Source organism: Nelumbo nucifera, chromosome 1 (assembly GCF_055504915.1).
Source record: "Nelumbo nucifera cultivar China Antique chromosome 1, China Antique-T2T, whole genome shotgun sequence".
NCBI lineage: Eukaryota > Viridiplantae > Streptophyta > Magnoliopsida > Proteales > Nelumbonaceae > Nelumbo > Nelumbo nucifera.
Window position 1 is genome coordinate 136,861,702 of NC_142649.1, and position 19,259 is coordinate 136,880,960.

General features: G+C 37.2%; 1 protein-coding gene across 5 annotated transcripts in view; it reads left to right on the forward strand.

Moving 5' to 3' along the window:
- Positions 1-19,259, forward strand: part of FMN/FHY (riboflavin kinase/FMN hydrolase) — a 39,475-nt gene that overhangs the window by 18,410 nt on the left and 1,806 nt on the right. For 2 of the 5 annotated variants that reach the window (XM_010279660.3, XM_010279662.3), the window contains 6 exons: positions 4,255-4,582; positions 6,031-6,146; positions 6,710-6,896; positions 15,365-15,495; positions 17,382-17,451; positions 17,552-17,617. In XM_010279660.3, the coding sequence (XP_010277962.1) occupies positions 6,071-6,146; positions 6,710-6,896; positions 15,365-15,495; positions 17,382-17,451; positions 17,552-17,617 (530 nt within the window). In that variant the 5' untranslated portion in view covers positions 4,255-4,582; positions 6,031-6,070. Of the gene's footprint in view, positions 1-4,254; positions 4,583-6,030; positions 6,147-6,698; positions 6,897-15,364; positions 15,496-17,381; positions 17,452-17,551; positions 17,618-19,259 lie in introns of those variants that run through there. The other 3 variants (XM_019200250.2, XM_088894425.1, XM_010279661.3) reach the window with 2 other exon arrangements.

Below are 19,259 nucleotides of genomic sequence, written 5' to 3' on the forward strand. Positions count from 1 at the left end.
CTTCGGATTTGCTCCTCACAGAGCACGCCTCACACCAACCTCAAAGCATGTTTTAACCGTGCATTGGGGACATCTCCCCATGAATAAAAGAAATGTTGTTGCCATCCGTGTTTTATCAAAAAGGTGGAAGTGCGCATGTGGGCTCTTAGTCCCAATCTAGATTTTCATTACTCTATATATGAGGCAGGAGGATTTCATTGACTTTGTCGATGGTTCACTAGCTTTTCGTGATAGATGGGATATAAAGAAACTCCGTCTATCCGTATCATTTGAGCTCAATGAAAGCCAATATGAATAGTATCACCTCATGGATCAATTTTGCTTTAAGGTGCACAGTTCAGGAGCTTGTCCTTGATATATTAGGGAAGGAGTTTGCCAACTACATTCCAGATTCCAGTCTTTTTGCTAGTAACTCTTTATCCATTTTGAAAAAGTCAAAGTAATATTTTCTAGTTAGATTGCCTTTCAGAGTGACTTTAAATCAACTGATGGGAAGTTTACACCTTGAAGAGCTTGTGTTTTGGCACTCATAGGTAGGGGTGTCAATCGATCGGTTTTGGATTGGATCCAATTCGATCCAAACCTTATTAAATCGGATTTGGATGGTCCATTATAATTATTGGGTTGGGCCAATCCAAAATAAATTGGTCCATATTCTTATTGGTTTAAATTGGACCTAAACCAAATTCCCAATAATCTGATCATGAGGCCAAACCCTTGTCCAATTTAAAACCGATCAAAACTAAAGCCGACATAAAATCACTTTTATGAAAGTACTTTTATGAAAACACTTTTACAAAAGCACTTTTATAAAAGTAATTTTATGAAAAGTACTTTTGTGAAAGCATTTTTATAAAAGCACTTTTACGAAAGTACTTTTATGAAATCACTTTTGTAAAAGTACTTTTATGCGAAAGCACTTTTATGAAATCTTTTTTACAAAAGAACTTTTATAGAAGTACTTTTTTAGAAGCACTTTTATGAAAGCACTTAGAAAGTAATTTTATAAAAGCACTTCTATGAAAGTACTTTTATAAAAGTACTTTTATGAAAGCACTTCTATGAAAGTACTTTTACAAAAGCACTTATATATAAGTACTTTTATAAAAACACTTTTACGAAGTACTTTCACAAAAACACTTTTATCAAAGTACTTTTACGAGAGCATTTTTATTAAAGTACTTTTATGAAAACACTTTTACAAAAGTGCTTTTTCAATGCCAAAAGGGTATATTTTTCATTTTAATATATTTTTGTAATTTTTTATATGTTTTGTTTTTTATATATTTTTTTATATTTCATTCTATTTAGATTGGATCCAATCTGGTCCATTTACATTTTAATAGGTTGGATTGAATTTGGTTTGTAGTGGATTTGGACTAGATTAGGTCCAGTCCATTTGTAATTAATTGAACTCAGATCGGACAAGTCAACACCTCTTCCAAAAGAAGACTTTTCTTCTTGTAGACTTGAGCATGGAAAAATGTCAACGTCAACTAATAAACTTCAAGATACTAAATATTTCTTCGCAAACACTTAAAAAGCTTGACAATAGATGATTGTAGTGGTCTAAGTAAGTGCAAACTCAAACTATCTGCTCCAAATCTCATTCGGTTCAAGTATGTGGGGTTACAACTTACATGGTCAAAGACTACTACTTTCTAGAGAACTTTAGCCGATGCATTCATTTCACTCAAAGCATTTGGCTATTTAACTGAGCAAGTGCCATCTAGGGGTGTCAATCGACCGGTTTTGGTTTAGATCCAATCCGATCCAAACCTTATTAAATCGGATTTGGACGGTCCACTATAATTATTGGATTGGGCCAATCCAAAATAAATTGTTCCATATTCTTATTGATTTGAATTAGACCTAAACGAAATTTCCAATAATCCGATCACAAGGCCAAATCCTTGTCCAATTTGAAATCATTCAAAACTGAAAACTACATAAAATCACTTTTTATGAAAGTACTTTTACGAAAATATTTTTATAAAAGCCCTTTTATGAAAAGTATTTTTACGAAAGCACTTTTATAAAAATACTTTTACAAAAGCATTTTTACAAAAGTACTTTTATGAAAACACTTTTATAGTAGTTTTATAAAAGTGTTTTTACAAAATCACTTTAATAAAAGCATTTTTATGAAAGTACTTTTACGAAAGCACTTTTATAAAAGCACTTTTGTAAAAGTACTATTACACAAGCACTTTTATAAAATCACTTTTACAAAAAATACTTTTACGAAAATGCCTTTTATGAAATAACTTTTATAGAAGTACTTTTATAAAAGCACTTTTAGAAAATCACTTTTATGAAAGAACTTTTACGAAAGCACTTTTACAAATTATAAAAGCACTTATACGAAAGTACTTTTATAAAATTACTTTTACGAAAGCACTTTTACGAAAGTGTTTTTATAAAAGTACTTTTACAAAAGCACTTCTACAAAAGTACTTTTCTAAAAGTCTATGGAAGTACTTTTTGAAAAGTGTACTTTTATAGTACTTTTACAAAAGCACTTTTTTGAAGTACTTTTCGAAAGTACTTTTATAAACATTTCTACGAAAGTACTTTTATAAAAACACTTCTATAAAAGTACTTTTACGAAAGCACTTTTATGAAAGTAATTTTATAAAATTACTTTTACAAAAGTACTTTTATAAGTCTGGAATTACTTTTCGAAAAGTGCTTTTACAAAAGTGCTTTTAAAAAAGTATTTTTACAAAAACACTTTTTCAAAATACTTTCAATAAAGTGCTTTTGTAAAAGCACTTTTATGAAAATATTTTTATCAAAGTACTTTTGCAAAAGTGCTTTTTCAATGCTAAAAGTGCTTTTATATAATTTTTTATATTTCATTCGGTTTGGATTGGATTGCATCCAATCCATTTACATTTTAATGGATTGGATTGGATTTGGCTTGTATTGGATTTGGGCTGAATTGGGTGCAGTCCATTTATAAGTGGACTCACATTGGATTGGATCGGGTTGGACCAAATCCGTCCAATTGACACCTCTAGACTGCTATCATATTCAAGGCTTTGATGCAGTTCTAACATCCCAAGCTGATGCTTACTGTAGCCAGTTGAAAGGGCCCCATTGATCTGTCGTTTCTATGTTGTGGTTGTTGTTCTCAACAATAAAACGCAGGTTTTCTTTTTCCTTGGAAAAAGAATCGGATTTCAATCGTAAGAAAATTAAATGATAGGTAAAAGGCATTTTTGTCCTTTTATATGATATTTAACATTCATTAACAGTTTCGGACCAACTTGACACTTTTTACAAGTTTGGATGCTACAACAACACATTTGGAAGTTCGGGTACTAACTTAACACTACTCCCATAGTAGGGTACTAATTAAAGTAGAATTTTCCCTTATATAACGTATCAAAGCCTCTCCAAAGTTTTCAAAATCCATAAGCAAAGATTTTTTTTTCTCTTTTTCTTAGGGTGAGTGTCCTTTTTAATTAACTTATAGGGGATTTTTTCCTTTTTCGACAATGGGATAAGATGACAAAAGCAATGTTTTCAACTTATCGTTGATTCAATCGATCAAATTGTTTGAACTGTCACTCAATCAAGATTTTGAGTCCGGTTTAGTCAAGACCCGTCAAACGATAAAAAATCGTTGACTTGGTCAAGAATCGTTTGACCCGGCCAGTTCAATCGTTGACCCGGTCATTGAGTCGCAAGTTGCACACTCAATGTATGCAAACTTTCGGAGGCCATAACTTTGCACTCCGATGTTCGATTAAGGTGATTTTTTTTTTATTTTGAGTAACTTTTCGAGATCCATGCGTCTCAAGGCGCCATGCCCATTATTTTTGCAAAAAAACCCTTTTTTGGCCTTAAATTATAATTTTAATATTTTTTATAAATAAAAAATTAAAAATTGAGTTAAAAAATATAAATTAAATATAAAAATACATATAACATATCTAAAATATATTATTTATTAATAAAATACACATTTATATATTTATACATATATATATGTATAAATATATATATATATATATATATATGATGTGGCACGACCTAAACCGTTCTATCAGTCGAACCGATGACCCGCGACCCCGAGGTAAAAACGGTTTGGCCTCCGGGTCGGTTTTTAAAACATTGAACAAAAGTATTTCTCGTGAAAAGCAATAGAGGTATTTTTTATTAAGTTTTAATAGAAAATGGGGAAAAATAAAAAGAATCTAGTGGGATATTTTAATAATTTAACGCCTTTTATCATCTCAACTCTAGGGTATTTGTTGCAATGTAAAAGTTGAGAGGGGTCTTTGTCGCAAATGAAACAATCTCCTCGAATTGAATTGGTTTCTTACTCCTGTCGGCCCTGTCCTGAAGAGCCTGCGCAGAGCGTACGTCCTAAACGGGTTGAATTCTGCATCGTGTGTTTCCGTACTTTTTCCTAATCCTTTCCTCTGGGTCTCTATTACGGCACCGTACCGTCGGTACGTACGCCTCTGCTATCCATTTCTGCTGGGAAAACAATCATGGAGTTCACTCTCGACTTCAATTGACCAACGACACTACTTGCTCCATCACGTCTTTCTCACCAATTGCTAATACGGTAATACCCTTTCTCATTACGTACTATTATAAAATCCCACGGTATTAACTCGCCAAAAAGAATTGTTAAAGATTTCTGTTGCTTGAAGTTAGAATTTAGGTCAATACTTTACTGGTTTGCTTCAGGAATAAGGAATTTATATTGGAGTTGTGGTTGTTCATTAATATAGTGTTGCTTTAGTTGTTCAAGTTTTATTTCTACATATATTTCCGCCACCATATGTTGTGGTTATGAACGATGGTTGAGTATTTGTTATTTTTGTTTAATGCATGAAGTAGATGATAGTACTTGCTTACTTCCGCCACCATTCATTACAACAAGAGTCCTGAAACTGGAAAATACTTCCGAATTCTGTCTTTCCTTAAGTAACCAACATGCCTGGTAGTACTTGCTTACTTTGAATCTCTTGCAGTTGATCTTTATCTCTATTTTAGACTTGTCAAAGTATGAATCAGACAACGTTCCAAACATTACTGAGGGTATGTTAGCCATAAATAAGAAATTACAAGGATTAATCCCTAGAGGTGAAGGGATGAAATTCTTTTCCATGGAGCCAGAGGATAAGCATCAAATTGTTAAGCTAAAGTAAAGTCAAGTATTCAGAAGAATAAACCAAGAAATTTCTCCACGTATGACCAAAATCCAAGAAACCAGAACCAAGAAAAAGTAATAACTACTTGAAATACAAAGAAAACAAAATCAGGATACCTGCCTCAAAAAATCCAGGGTGATGCCAAAGAAGATAGACTGAGAAAGGGAAAAAACACTTTTTGTTCAAAAGGAAACTAAAAGGATAATATCTTACATGAAAAGAGAGTAAAAGAATTTCACCCCATTGAAGGGAAATCTATGAAGACCTATTACTCTTCGTTATGACAGTTTCATTTTTATATCAGGAAAGATAGAGCCATGGATAATGATATCTTTAGGAATGGAGCTTCCCATGCAAAACCTCTCATTTTTTTCCTTCATTCTATCTTCATGTTTTTCTTTTAAAGCAAATAAAGATGGTTTGCACTTCCTGAGCATAACATGTTTTATGGTGCTTTACTGCTAGAAGAGGTTGAGTTTTTTAGGAAAGAAAGAGTAATGGATAATGATATCTTTAGGAATGGAGCTTCTCATGCAAAACCACTCATTTTTTCCTTCATTCTATCTTCATGTTTTCTTTTAAAGCAAATAAAGATGGTTTACACTTCCTGAGCATAACGTGTTTTATGGTGCTATACTGCTAGAAGAGATCGAGTTTTTTAGTATGATTCAAACGTAATTACTCTCCACTGTGCAAAATAAGTAGTGAAGTCTTTCATGGATCTAACTCCTCAACCTGCTAGAAGAGATTGTGTGTGTGTTGTATATGTAAACATATATATGTAGTATGTAGATATCCTAGTCTTGTTAGTAGCCATCTGTTGATGATCCACTAATTAAACTGCTCTCTTTTGCAGATGGAAACATAATCTTAGTTTGAGAGCTTAAGTTGTAAAAATGGCGACAGGAAAACCCTTAAAGAAGCTGATTTCATGTGTCATCCTAGATTTGGATGGTACACTGCTTAATACAGGTGAATTTGTACTCTCTTGTTTACTGTTTCTTTTTAAAGTTTTCCTATTTCCTTTTTAACCATGCCATTCCTATGGAGTCATGTCATACATGTTTGGGGGCCTAGAAACAGTCATTTTTAGAATACCTCCTATCTTTTCAATCATACAAGAAAACATGTAAGTTATTCCAATAGGATGTTTTCCATGTGGGACACAGCCAACACATCAAATAGTTTGTGATAATTCCTGTCTGTTTGCTATGGATGCAATACAACCAGGGAGGATGGGAAGAGGGCCATTACGTAATGATATTTTGTCCATCCAGAACTTTGGGAGAGATAAAGTGGCCACTCTGAGACTTGAATCTGCATTTTTCATGCTTATCAGCCCATGATTTTACTGTTACACCCAATGACCCCTTTATTCTCATCCTATGATCCTCAGTTCAAATATTTCTTTGTATTTACTTACCTAACAGTATGCAACTCTGTTTGTTTTATATGTTATAATCTCCTCTGGTAGTAGTATCATTATCTTTATTTATTTGGTTTTACAATTTCACTTATACTCAGCTAAATGGCAGATGGCATAGTGAGCAAAGTGTTGAAAGTATTTTTGGTTAAGTATGGCAAACAGTGGGATGGGAGAGAAGCTCATAAAATGCTAGGAAAGACACCTTTGGATGCTGCAGCTGCTGTTGTGGAAGACTATGGGCTACCTTGCACACCAGAAGAACTTATTACAGAAATTAATCCATTGTTCTCTGATCAGTAATCACTTCATGAACTTTATTTTTAGCTTGCCATGCATAGACATCTGGCACTTTCTTGACAAGTTCCCTTTGAAACTGTTGAAGTTTGACCTGCCATAGAATTCTGTCTTGTTCGTTGACTGTAGAGTAAAGTAGACAGCAAGAAGTAGGAGAGGAAAGAAGAAAAGAGAGAAAGGCTGGTTCGAATTAGGGAAAAAAGTTAATCCCTTGATTCGGCCAGACCTATTATTATATTATTGACTTATTGGAAAAGACTTGAGTGCCCTTCTTTAAGTAAGAGGCACTCGAACTAACATAACCGTACACATCAGCATTCTCAACAAGTACAAAGACTGAAATACCCCTTCACTAACACCACTAACACTCCCCCTCAAGCTGGTGAGTATATATCATATAATCCCAGCTTGTTACATATGTAGTCCACTCTCCCCCGACTCAAGCCTTTTGTAAACAAGTCTGCCCACTGGTTTCCCGTACTAACATATGCAGTTTCTATCACCCCATTCAGCACCTTCTCTCTCACAAAATGACAGTCAACTTCGATGTGCTTGGTTCTTTCATGAAACACTGGATTGGAAGAGATATGAACCGCTGCCTGATTGTCACAGTAGAGCTTCATTGGAGTACTGATGTCATATCCTATCTCCTATAGAAGGTTCCTCAGCCACACTAGTTTACAAGCAGTATGTGCCATGGCCCTATATTCCGCTTCTGCACTGCTTCTTGCCACAACTGTTTGCTTCTTACTTTTCCATGTTACCAGGTTACCCCCCAGAAAGGTGCAATAGCCTGTGGTAGATCGTCTATCAGACATAGAACCTGCCCAATCAGCATCGGTGTATCCTTCTACTACCAGTTTTCCACCACTTCTGTACAGCAAACCACGACCAGGAGCTCCTTTCAGATACCTCACAATCCTTAGCACTGCATTCCAATGTGGGACCAAAGGTTTCTGCATGAACTAACTCACCACACTAACCGCAAATGAAATATCTGGCCGAGTAATGGTTAGATAGTTTAGTTTGCCTACAAGTCGTTGGTATCTGCCAGGCTCTTCAAACACTTCACCTATATCACTGCTCAGCCTCGTATTTGTTTCCATAGGTGTCTCAGCCGGTTTAGTACCCAACAATCTTGTTTCTTCCAGTAAATCAAGCACATATTTCCTCTGGCACAAATTAATGCCATGCTTAGATCTTGCTACCTCTATGCCCAAAAAGTATTTCAACTTGCCAAGGTCCTTTGTCTGAAAGTGTTCCTGTAGGAATGCCTTCAATCTGTCAATGCCCATTTTATCATTCCCAGTCACAACGATATCATCCACATACACCACCAATATTATTTTACCTGCCGAAGAGTCAAGACTGAAGATAGAGTGATCAACTTGGCACTGTTTCATACCAAACTTCTTGACCACCTCACTGAACCTACCAAACCATGCTCGAGGGGACTGTTTAAGTCCATAAATAGCCTTCTTAAGTCTGCATACCTTACCATCCTCCCCCTGAGCAACAAACCCGGGTGGTTGCTCCATGTAGACCTCGAGCAAATCACCATGCAAAAAGGCATTTTTGATATCGAGCTGATGGAGAGGCCAATCAGACATAGCTGCAAGAGAGATGACGACATGAACTGACCCTATCTTAGCAACCGGGGAGAACGTCTCCGTGTAGTCAATGCCATAGGTTTGGGAGTACCCTTTGGCAACCAGCCGCGCCTTCAGGCGCTCAACACGACCATCTGGCAAGTACTTAACACTATACACCCACTTACAACCGACAGCCTGCTTCCCAGGAGGAAGAGCGGTGAGATCCCAAGTGTGATTATGATGCAAAGCAGAGAGCTCTTCTTCCATAGCACGGCACCACTCTGGAGAGGTAAGGGCTTCCTGGACATCCTTAGGAACAACCACGGAGGATAACAAAGATATGAACTGGCGATGGGAAGCGGAGAGGTGGGTAAGTGAAACAAAATTGGAAATAGGGTGAAGGGTGCAAGTACGCTTACCTTTCCGTAAGGCAATAGGAAGATCTAGGTCGGAGGCTGGTGTCGAAGCTGGAGCTGGATCTGTCGACGGTGATGAAGCTGGAGGAGCTGTAGCCGGTACACATGGGCGATGTGTATACACGTGACGGATGGGTGGACGGTCAACCAATGGTGGCACCGGAGGCAAGGACGTAGGCATGACTGGAACCAGAGGAGGTGGATCAGCCACAGGAAGAGGAAGAGGAGGTGGTGATGTGGGGGAAGCAGCAGCACCGGACCCCACGAAGAACGGAGTAGACTCAAAGAATGTAACATCAGCACATACCAAGGAACGACGAGAACTAGGATGATAACACTTGTACCCTTTCTGAGTTCGGGAATAACCAAGGAAGATACACTTCATGGAACGTGCATCTAACTTGTCAGTCCCGGGACTCAGATTATGAACGAAGCAGACACACCCAAATACCCGAGGAGAAAGCGGAAACGGAGACATGTTGGGGAATAAGACACTAAAAGGAGAACGACCATCAAGGATAGACGTGGGCATCCGATTAATTAAGAAACAAGAGGTGAGCATTGCATCGCTCCAAAAAGTTTTGGGAACATTCATGTGGTGCATGAGGGAGCGTGCCGTTTCTACAAGATGGCGGTTCTTTCTCTCAGCAACCCCATTTTGTTGCGGAGTATAGGTACATGAAGTTTGGTGTATAATGCCATGTTGGTCCAAGTATTCTCGAAAAGATGAAGACAAGTATTCATGACCATTATCAGAACGGAAAATTTTGATGTGAACACCAAATTGATTGCGGATCTCAGCATAAAATTTTTGGAAGATGGAAAATAATTCACTTCTTTCTTTCATTAAATAGAGCCACGTCATTCTTGAACAGTCATCAACAAAAATAACAAAATATCGGTATCCATTATATGACATCACTTTATAAGGACCCCAAACATCTGAATGAATTAAAGAAAAAAGACTCGACACACGGTTATCGACCCTAGAACGAAAGGGAACACGATGGTGTTTCCCAAATTGACAAGACTCACAATCTAAAACAGAAAGTTGACTCAATGAAGGGACTAAGGACTGCAACACTTTCAGCGAAGGATGACCAAATCTACAGTGCCACTGGAGAGGAGAAATGGATGACTGAAGAGCCGTTGACGTTCGTCCACCACCATCAAGATAATACAGTCCATCGGCTTCATGCCCTCCACCAATCTTCATCCCCGTCTTGAGATCCTGAAAAACACACATAGAAGGGTAAAAAGTGATGGAGCACTTAAGTGACTTGGTCAGCTTACTAACAGACATAAGATTAAATGGAAGCTTAGGTACATATAAAACAGAGGATAGGGATACAGGGTCTAGGTCAACATTACCAACACCACAAATAGATGACGTGGAGCCATTAGCAAGGGTAACAGATTGTGATGTTGAGCAATGAGTGAGAGATGAAAACACACCTGGAGTTCCCATCATGTGATCGGAGGCTCCAGAGTCAATAATCCAGGGGTTGGGTGTGGATGCCAAACAAGCCATACCTGAGTGTGCAAAGGAAGCTGTGTTCTGCTGCGACTTGGATTGAACAAACCTCTCATACTCATCACGAGGAACACTCACCATCTCCTTGCCTGGACCATCTGAGGGAGTAGAAGGCATCGGGTCAGCTGACCGTTTCTCCTGTGTAGGGCTGAAACTGGTGTCACTAGTCATGGCATGGTTGGCCCACGTCGAGGGAGGACCATGTAAGTCATAGCAGTAGTTAATGGTATGTCCATCCAAACCACAGTGAGTACACTTCCGTGGACCCGAGCCACGTCCTCTACCACGAGCTCCCCCTGAATCTCTGCCTCCAGTACGACCACCATCACGGATATGTGTAGATCCACCACTACCACTCCTGCCAGGCTGGGTTCCTCGAGTCCCACTTCTGCCACCTCGGCCTCTTGACACTGCAAATGCTGATTTATCGGAGACATTAGAGTCCATAGATCCAATGGAAGCCCTCCGAAGACGAGCAAACACCTCCTCTAAAGATGGAAGAGCAGATCCCCCTAGTATCTGAGCTCGTACTGGTTCATACTCAGACTTCAGCCCCACCAGAAACCGTGTTACATCAAGCTGCTCTCGCTGTTGCTGTTGAACTTTGACATCTGAAGTGAGAGGATGATAGACATTTAACTCATTACGGATATTCCTCACATTGGCATAGTACTCCTCAAGGCTCTGATTTCCCTGTTGCAGATTGAAGTATTCCTGATACAGTTGATATACCCTAGTGGTATTATCCTGACCTGAATACAGTTTCTTGGCATGATCCCACACCTCTTTGGCTGTGTCAAGAAACATGAAGTTCACACTGATTTTGGGTTCCATACTGTTCCACAACCATGTAATGATCTGTGCATCTTCCTGTTCCCAGTCTTCATACTCTTGAGAATTTAGCGGGGGGTTTCTCCTCTCTTATATGCTTCACTTTCTTCTTCGCCTTCAGAAAAACCTCTACAGACTTGGTCCAAGGGACATAATTCTCTCCATTCAGTTTAATGGAGGTCATTTGGACATTCAGGTAGTCAGTAGATATCATGACACTAGGTTTACTATCACTGTTATCTGCCATTGCCGAACTCCCTTAATTCTGAGCACTGAATTAGGAGCACTACACACTGCACACTACACACAGACACTTCACCGAAATCTGCACACTGATTTCAACAGCTGAGAACTGCAACACCACAAACCCTACTCACCGAAATCTGTACACTGATTTCAGCAGTATTAAATGTTGAAAACTACAACACCACAACCCCTACTCACCGAGGTCTACACACTGATTTCAGCGATATCAAAAGCTGAAAACCACACTTGTAACACCACCAACATTAATCCACAACTATAGGAAGCTTCACCATTAAGTAGACACTATTGCCATTCGAATCACACACAAACCAGAATAAACCCTAGCATAAACCCTAGCATACTGCAATCTGAAAACCCATCATGCGAACTGTACTACACCTCTCATGTATTCCATAACAAAAAAAATATATAAAAAAAACTTTACCTCATCGCCTGAAGGCCAACCATACGAAGGGCTGAGACACCACTGCACCACACGTACCAGCCCTAACTAGGGCTTAGAAACCACAGCAACCAATCACCAACGACACAATCGGAGGCATAGAGACCTCCTAGGGAAGAGGGCGATCACTCCTTTTCAGCCCTTTTTCCCAGTCTCCAACTCACAACTGAGAACCCCAAGTGAAACCCTAATTCGAATGCGCAGAAGGCAGAATTCTAGCAAGTCTGATTTGGTGAACCTAGCTCTGATACCATGTTGAAGTTTGACCTGCCATAGAATTCTGTCTTGTTCGTTGACTGTAGAGTAAAGTAGACAGCAAGAAGTAGGAGAGGAAAGAAGAAAAGAGAGAAGAGAGAAAAGAGAGAAAGGCTGGTTCGAATTAGGGAAAAAAGTTAATCCCTTGATTCGGCCAGACCTATTATTATATTATTGACTTATTGGAAAAGACTTGAGTGCCCTTCTTTAAGTAAGAGGCACTCGAACTAACATAACAGTACACATCAGCATTCTCAACAAGTACAAAGACTGAAATACCCCTTCACTAACACCACTAACAGAAACCTAAGTTTGGATATTCTATTTTTTCATTTTGAAGCATATACATAACTAATAGATATCGGAAAGTAGGTTAATAGATGAATTTATGCCAATATTTAGCCCCTAACAGAAGGAAACGTTATTACAGATAAAAGGGAACAGCAACAAGGAAAGGATTAGGTAAAGAGAATAATCAGTTCAGCAAGTCATCATGTCAAAACAGTAGAGATCCAACAATCCCTTCTTTTTGCAAGGAAAGAAACCTATTTATTGCATAACTTCAGAACCTATGTTACAGGGTCCGTCAATGGGTCTTGGCTTCATTATGTGTTTAGGAGCCCAGTCTGGCTGAGTCCTAAATCTTTGAGAATTGGCATACATTGAACAATAAATTTATAATTTCAAGTCAGAAAGCAAGCTATTTTTAAGGATCTAAATGCTTTCCATCATTGATAATCTATAAAGGAATTGTTAGCAAGAAAGGAATAAAACAATGAATATTAAGCATTATAATTAACAACTCAATGTAAAAGTGGGTTAGAAGTTTTTAGTGCATAAGGTTAATGTCCACTCAACTAACTTCTAAATATAGTCTTTTTTTTTCTACCAAATCAAGTTATGATTGATATTGGGTGCATGTTCAGAAGAAGTAGAATGTGTTCAATCTGTCAGTACTCAGAACCAAAAAGGTGAAAGAGTTTGGTGGGTCAGAAAGATGATTCCATATGCACTACTTTGTCATTCTTTGTTGACATGGGTACTTTGGGTGCATGTTCAGAAGAAGTTATGATTGATATTGGGTGCATGTTCAGAAGAAGTAGAATGTGTTCAATCTGTCAGCACTCAGAACCAAAAAGGTGAAAGAGTTTGGTGGATCAGAAAGATGATTCCATATGCACTGCTTTGTCATGCTCTGTTGACATGGGTACTTTGGGGTTTGGGTTAAATGAAGGGCCTGAGTGCAAACCTCAGTAAAGGGAGAGTAGATTATCCAACTTAAGATAAACTTGTAGGTTTTCTTTTAGGCATGAGACCTACTCATCAATGTTATCAAAACCTTATAATTTACAAAGTGGTTCACAATTTGAATCATGAATCCCAAGGGTTTCAATTTGAATCTTATGTCTGAATACAATTCATGCTATTCAAATCAATTCTGAAAGGAGAATCGTTTTAATCCACTTACTAAAAAATGATTTATTAAGATTATTTAAACCTTCTAGAAACAATATTCAGTTTATTTTCCATCATATGTAGGTTAAAGAGCCATTGTTTGTGGATTATTTGACTTTCAAGTAAAACTTGATTATATCATCTTAGGCTTCTACTAAATTATATTGTTTTAGGTACCTATATGGTAGATATGGATTAAAAATAGGGAAAATTCACTTATATATATAGTTTTTTTAGTTTATGTATTTTTAACTTTTTTACAAGTTTGCAATTAACAGAAATAATTTTGTCATCTACAATACAAGTCATGATTTGATTTGAATAAACTTTCTCTATGATTTATGACACAGCTACCCATGAGATCCTTCATAATATATGATACTTTTCAATGGACTTTGCCTATTCTGGAGGCCAAGAAATAGCATTAGTGTTGTTAAGTTCAGCAGTAAATTGTTGTCAAATCCAAGATAAAAAGAAAGCCCATTACCCAATGTTGGTCCCAGCTATCTGGGGTCTTGGGAGGGGTAGACTGGATACAGCCCTAACCTTTGGCATATTTTTCCCAAAGTGGTTACTCGCAGACTTGAACATGCATTGTCAAATCCAAGATCTTAAACACAATTTTGGCTTCTGTTTGAATTACTTTCTTTCATGGGATCCAAATTATTTGACTGGTTCTACCACTCTTATATTTTAAATTTTGCTATCAAAACCTGAAGACTCAGGTTTTCCTAGTGAGCAACATAAAAATTAAGTTTTCATCCATCATTTTTTAACTGAGAATGAGGTTTTGACCATCAGAACAAACTTGCTCTCAGTATTTTTGTTAAACTCCAAATATCAGGCATTATTATGCCCAATTCATGCTCTTTCACCTCTCCTCTTAGTAATGGTCCTACATTTTATTACAGCCTTTTCCCCCTTCCTCTCTCCATTTGTGTGTTTCTGCATGTGGTTGTGTGCCTTTATGTGTCTGCTTTTCCTTTATCTCATATATCATTTGGATGGTCATCCAAGAACAAGGTATGTGGGAATCCAGCTTGAATTTGCTTCCCTCTCATGGTAACTAACATGAACTGCCAAAATTTGAGCATTCCAACTTGTAATAATATATATTGTTGCTTCAGTATTCCAACCTGTCTGAAAGTATTCCTTCAATATCTTGTGCATTCTTAAATTGAGAGGCATGTTATTTTATATCCAATTAACTACTTTGTGTATCATATGTTTAGATTCTAATGGCAATGCATAGCAACATGGGGAACAATAATTGAAAAAACAGAAACAAATATCTTTCTGACACTTTTTGGTTCTTGATTATCTATACAATATACTGAGTAATTCAACAAATAAATGTTTCAAGAAAAGATCTGTACAATCTAAAGGACTGGATTTTCTGTTGATTGACAACAAACAAGAATCAAAATGGTCACTTTGAAATAGCTGCCACTATGCTCTGTTTCATTTATCTTTTCCTTTATGGACATACGGCTTTGAATTTTTGTTTGTATTTTTGTTGTATACTTAGTCTTCTCCAAGTGATCCAAAAACAAAAAATCAAAAAAAAAAAAAAAAACAAAACAAAACAAAAACAAAAACAAAAGTCTTCTCCAAGTGTATCCCTTAACCTGAAATGATTCACAGGTTACCTTTTTAGTACTGCATTTTCTGTTTGCAGATGGTGCAAAATCAAACCTCTTCCAGGGGCCAATCGGATAATTAAACATTTGAAGGTTAATGGTGTGGTGATGGCATTGGCTTCAAACTCCCCAAGGGAAAGCATAGAATTGAAAATATCTCATCAACCAGGTATAATACCATTAAAATTCAAAAGAATTTAGTTCTTGAGTTCTCATGTGTGATAAGTTAGTGGTTATAGTTTTCAAGGTGCCAAGGCGAAGCTAGGTGACAGGGGGGCGCCTTGTCACCTAGTTGCCTAGGTGGCGCCTTGGTGATGGATTTTTTAAGTAAAAAACATATGTCCTAGGGTAGCTTCCTAGGTTCCATAACCATATTTCCTTAATAATTATCCATAATTTTCATAAGAAAAGTATATGCTTCATGTTAAAGTTTAGAAAAACAACATATTCACGAGAAGACAAAAAATAAAGAAAAGAAAACTCAAAAAGCATAGGGGCTGAACCCCTATTTTTGTTATAGGAATAGAAGAAAAGAAAAGGTGGAGAAAATGTGTTTATTAGACAACATTTTAAGTTCTTCCTTACTTAGTGGTAGTGGTGGCAATTGGGCGGGTTGGGTTGGGTTTGGTTTGGGTTGAGTTTCAACCCAACCCATTTAACCCGCCAACGCATTAATGACTCAATTATGTAAAATTAACACTTTAACCCAATCCAACCCGTCAAAACCCATTAATCTTATATTTATGTACTTAAAACCAAAAACTAACTCCTTCCTAATAAATAAGTTGGTCATAGCTTGGTGGTAATAGTAGTTGTTATTTACACAAGTGGTGAAGGTTCAAATCACATTACGTGCATTATTTTTACACAAGCAGCAAAACTATTTAACTATGTTCGGGCTTCGGATTTGATGAACCAATTAGATTCAAACCGGTCAGACCAACTTGAACTATCTAATTGGATTGTCTTTGAGCTAATTACATCAAGAGTGGTTGAACCGTTTAGATTTGGACCAGTCCGGTCGGACCAAATCCCGACTGAACCGGTTCAGACCGGACCCAAACAGACCAGATTCTGTCCAGTCGGGATCACAGCGACCGAACCGGTTCAGCTTGGTCGGGCCAGACCCTGATTAGACTGGTTCACTTCGGTTAGACCGGACCGATCCGGATTCGAGTCCGTCCCAGGTCAGAGGCTCCAAAGGATCTAGGTCAGCTAGCATTGTTGACCCGGGCCGGATTCGGGTCAGGTTGTATGGATACGATCCGAACCGGGCAAAGAAAGTGGAGTGGTTTAGGGTATGGACTTCACTCGGTCCGACCCGCTTTGGATTTGGGTCGACCCAGATAAGCTTGTGTTGGGTCGGGCTGGGCTATGTGAATAATGGTTGGACTGGACGACCCAAACCAGGCAAAGCAAGCAATACCGAGCCATCCTGTTTGAGGTCTATTTCAAATTTGATTTGACCCGGGTCGGTATATGTTGGATCGGGTCAGACTGCATTAAACTGATCCGGACTTGGGTGAAATTGATTTGGATTTATGTTGGGTGAAGTGTGTTGATTCAAGACAAAACTAAATTTAGTCAACAATTAATAGAAAATTAATGCATTAATCATAAATTATTTAATTCAAATGAAGAAAATAAAAAAAAAGGCTAAAGAATTAATACTTATGTTTGTAATGGTTAACCCAACAGTTATCCACAACCCAACCCAACCCAACCCATTTAAATGGGTGGGTTGGGTGATGGGTTGATCACACAACCCGCCAAGTAAATGGGTGGGTTGGGCGGGTTAGATTTTGGGTGGGTTGGGCAGGTTCAGCGGGTTGGGTGAAAAATTGCCACCCCTACTTAGTGGTTCAGGTTTTGAAGTCTTTGAGGATTCAATACAGCATTTAGCAATGTTTGTGTTGATTAAACACTAACAAATAATATAATAATAAAAACAAATTAGTATGTAAACATACATACTAAGATGCAAATTAGTATGTCTTTGAGGGTTCAATACAGCATTTGTCTTATCATTGACCTTTTGTTATTCTTCATTTATAGGTTGGAAAGAATCCTTTTCTGCCATCGTTAGTGGTGACGAAGTGAGAATGGGGAAACCATCTCCCGAAATGTAAGATGAAAAGGTTTATTTCTATATATAATTTTCCTATTGAATAACATTGTCTGTTAATATTACTTAATTTATTTTCTTTTCCTTTTTCATGTAAAAGATTCCTTGAAGCTGCTAAAAGGTTGAATGTTGAACCTTCCAGTTGCTTGGTAATTGAAGATTCACTGTAAGTGATGTAATGGTTTTTATGATGAAATATTTTTGGTACAAGCATCCTGGTTAATACTTTCAAGGGATCAAATATTTCTTACTTTCTTAATTATCAAAAATAAAAGGTTTCTTACCTTTTTGACTGAAATATTCCTCACAATTCTTGTACTTTCTTTAGATCCAGAAATACCAATTTCTAATTAAAATTGCATTCTTTTGTCAAAAGCTGATGTTATAATAATTATTCACTGGGACTCTTGAATCATGGCCACTTGGTTAGGGATTATTCTTGATGGCAGCTATTTTCCAATGCATTTAAATTACATGCAAGTATTTTTCCAAAAGAAGCATATTGTAGGGCATTATGAGGACTGCAAATGGTATCTATTTATCCAATCCAATCTAAATAAGGCAATCCAAATTCAATCCATTTATAATTGGATGACCAAATGTGAATATACTCCAATTCAATCTGATAATATTTAAACATTTACATTTATTCTTTTATCTACATAGAATTAACATGTATCTATTAGTAAAGTAATAAAGTTGGTTTGAATGTTGTAAGTCATTTTCTATTCATTATACAGAATATGAAATTCTTTTTTTTAGCTTATTTTCTGATCATTTTTAATTTAACTTTTTGATATTCCACATCCAAATCCAATCTAAGTGCAGTCTAAATCCTATGGATAAGATTCTATACAAATCAAATTTGGATCTAAATATATCCTATTTGATTCGATCTGTTTTCAGCATTAGACATCATAAGAAAATTTACAAGCTTCAATATGCATTTCAGACTCGCTTCCTAGTGAAATGAACCTCCTGAAATTTTGTTGTTTATTGAGCACTTATGATTAAATCCCAAGAAAGAAACCCTGGAATTTAGTGGTTTTTAAATATTTGAGTGTGGAGAGATCTAAGAAGGGATCATTTTTACCCTAAAGTTAGGTTGATTTTGAATGGCATTTACATCTCATCTCTCAAAAAGAGATTGAGCCTTTGAGCATTTTCAACAGTGTGACTGTGGTCCTATCTTTAGGAGTAAATATTGGAGCATGTGGTTTCTTCCATCATGGAACCCTGGAAATTAAATAGCATGCAAGGAAATAAAGATATTAGGTATTTCCAGACCGTTCTTCTATCTTGATTAAGGGATCCTCATATGATTTAGTCAATTGGATATTTGAACTAAATAGAGGTGGTAACTGAAAGGACACATAAGCTAGCCTAATCAAGTTGATTGGACTTTTTCTTTACATGGACTCCTCTATTTCTACCACATCAGGAAATCATTTGGCTAGCTTTGCTTCAATTACCTCGAGTTGGTCAAATTCTATGTTGCTGTATCTTTCTGTATAAGGTTTTATCTTCTGTTGAATTATAAACACTCAAGTTTTTTTTCTTTTGATTTATTAAGTAATCAAGTCTTTCATCACTACATAAGTCCACCTTAGCCTCCCATCCCATGCCCTTTAATCTCCAACTGCACAATATCTCTAGACATGAAAACCTGTACTCAATTCAGATAAATCCTTCTCGAGTGTGGACTTCAGTCCCCGTTCCTATCCCCATCCCCAATCGGGTATTCCTATTAATCCCATCTCCACCCTGTCCCCACTAAGGCAATCTCCATCCCCAACCCCGCTTAGTTG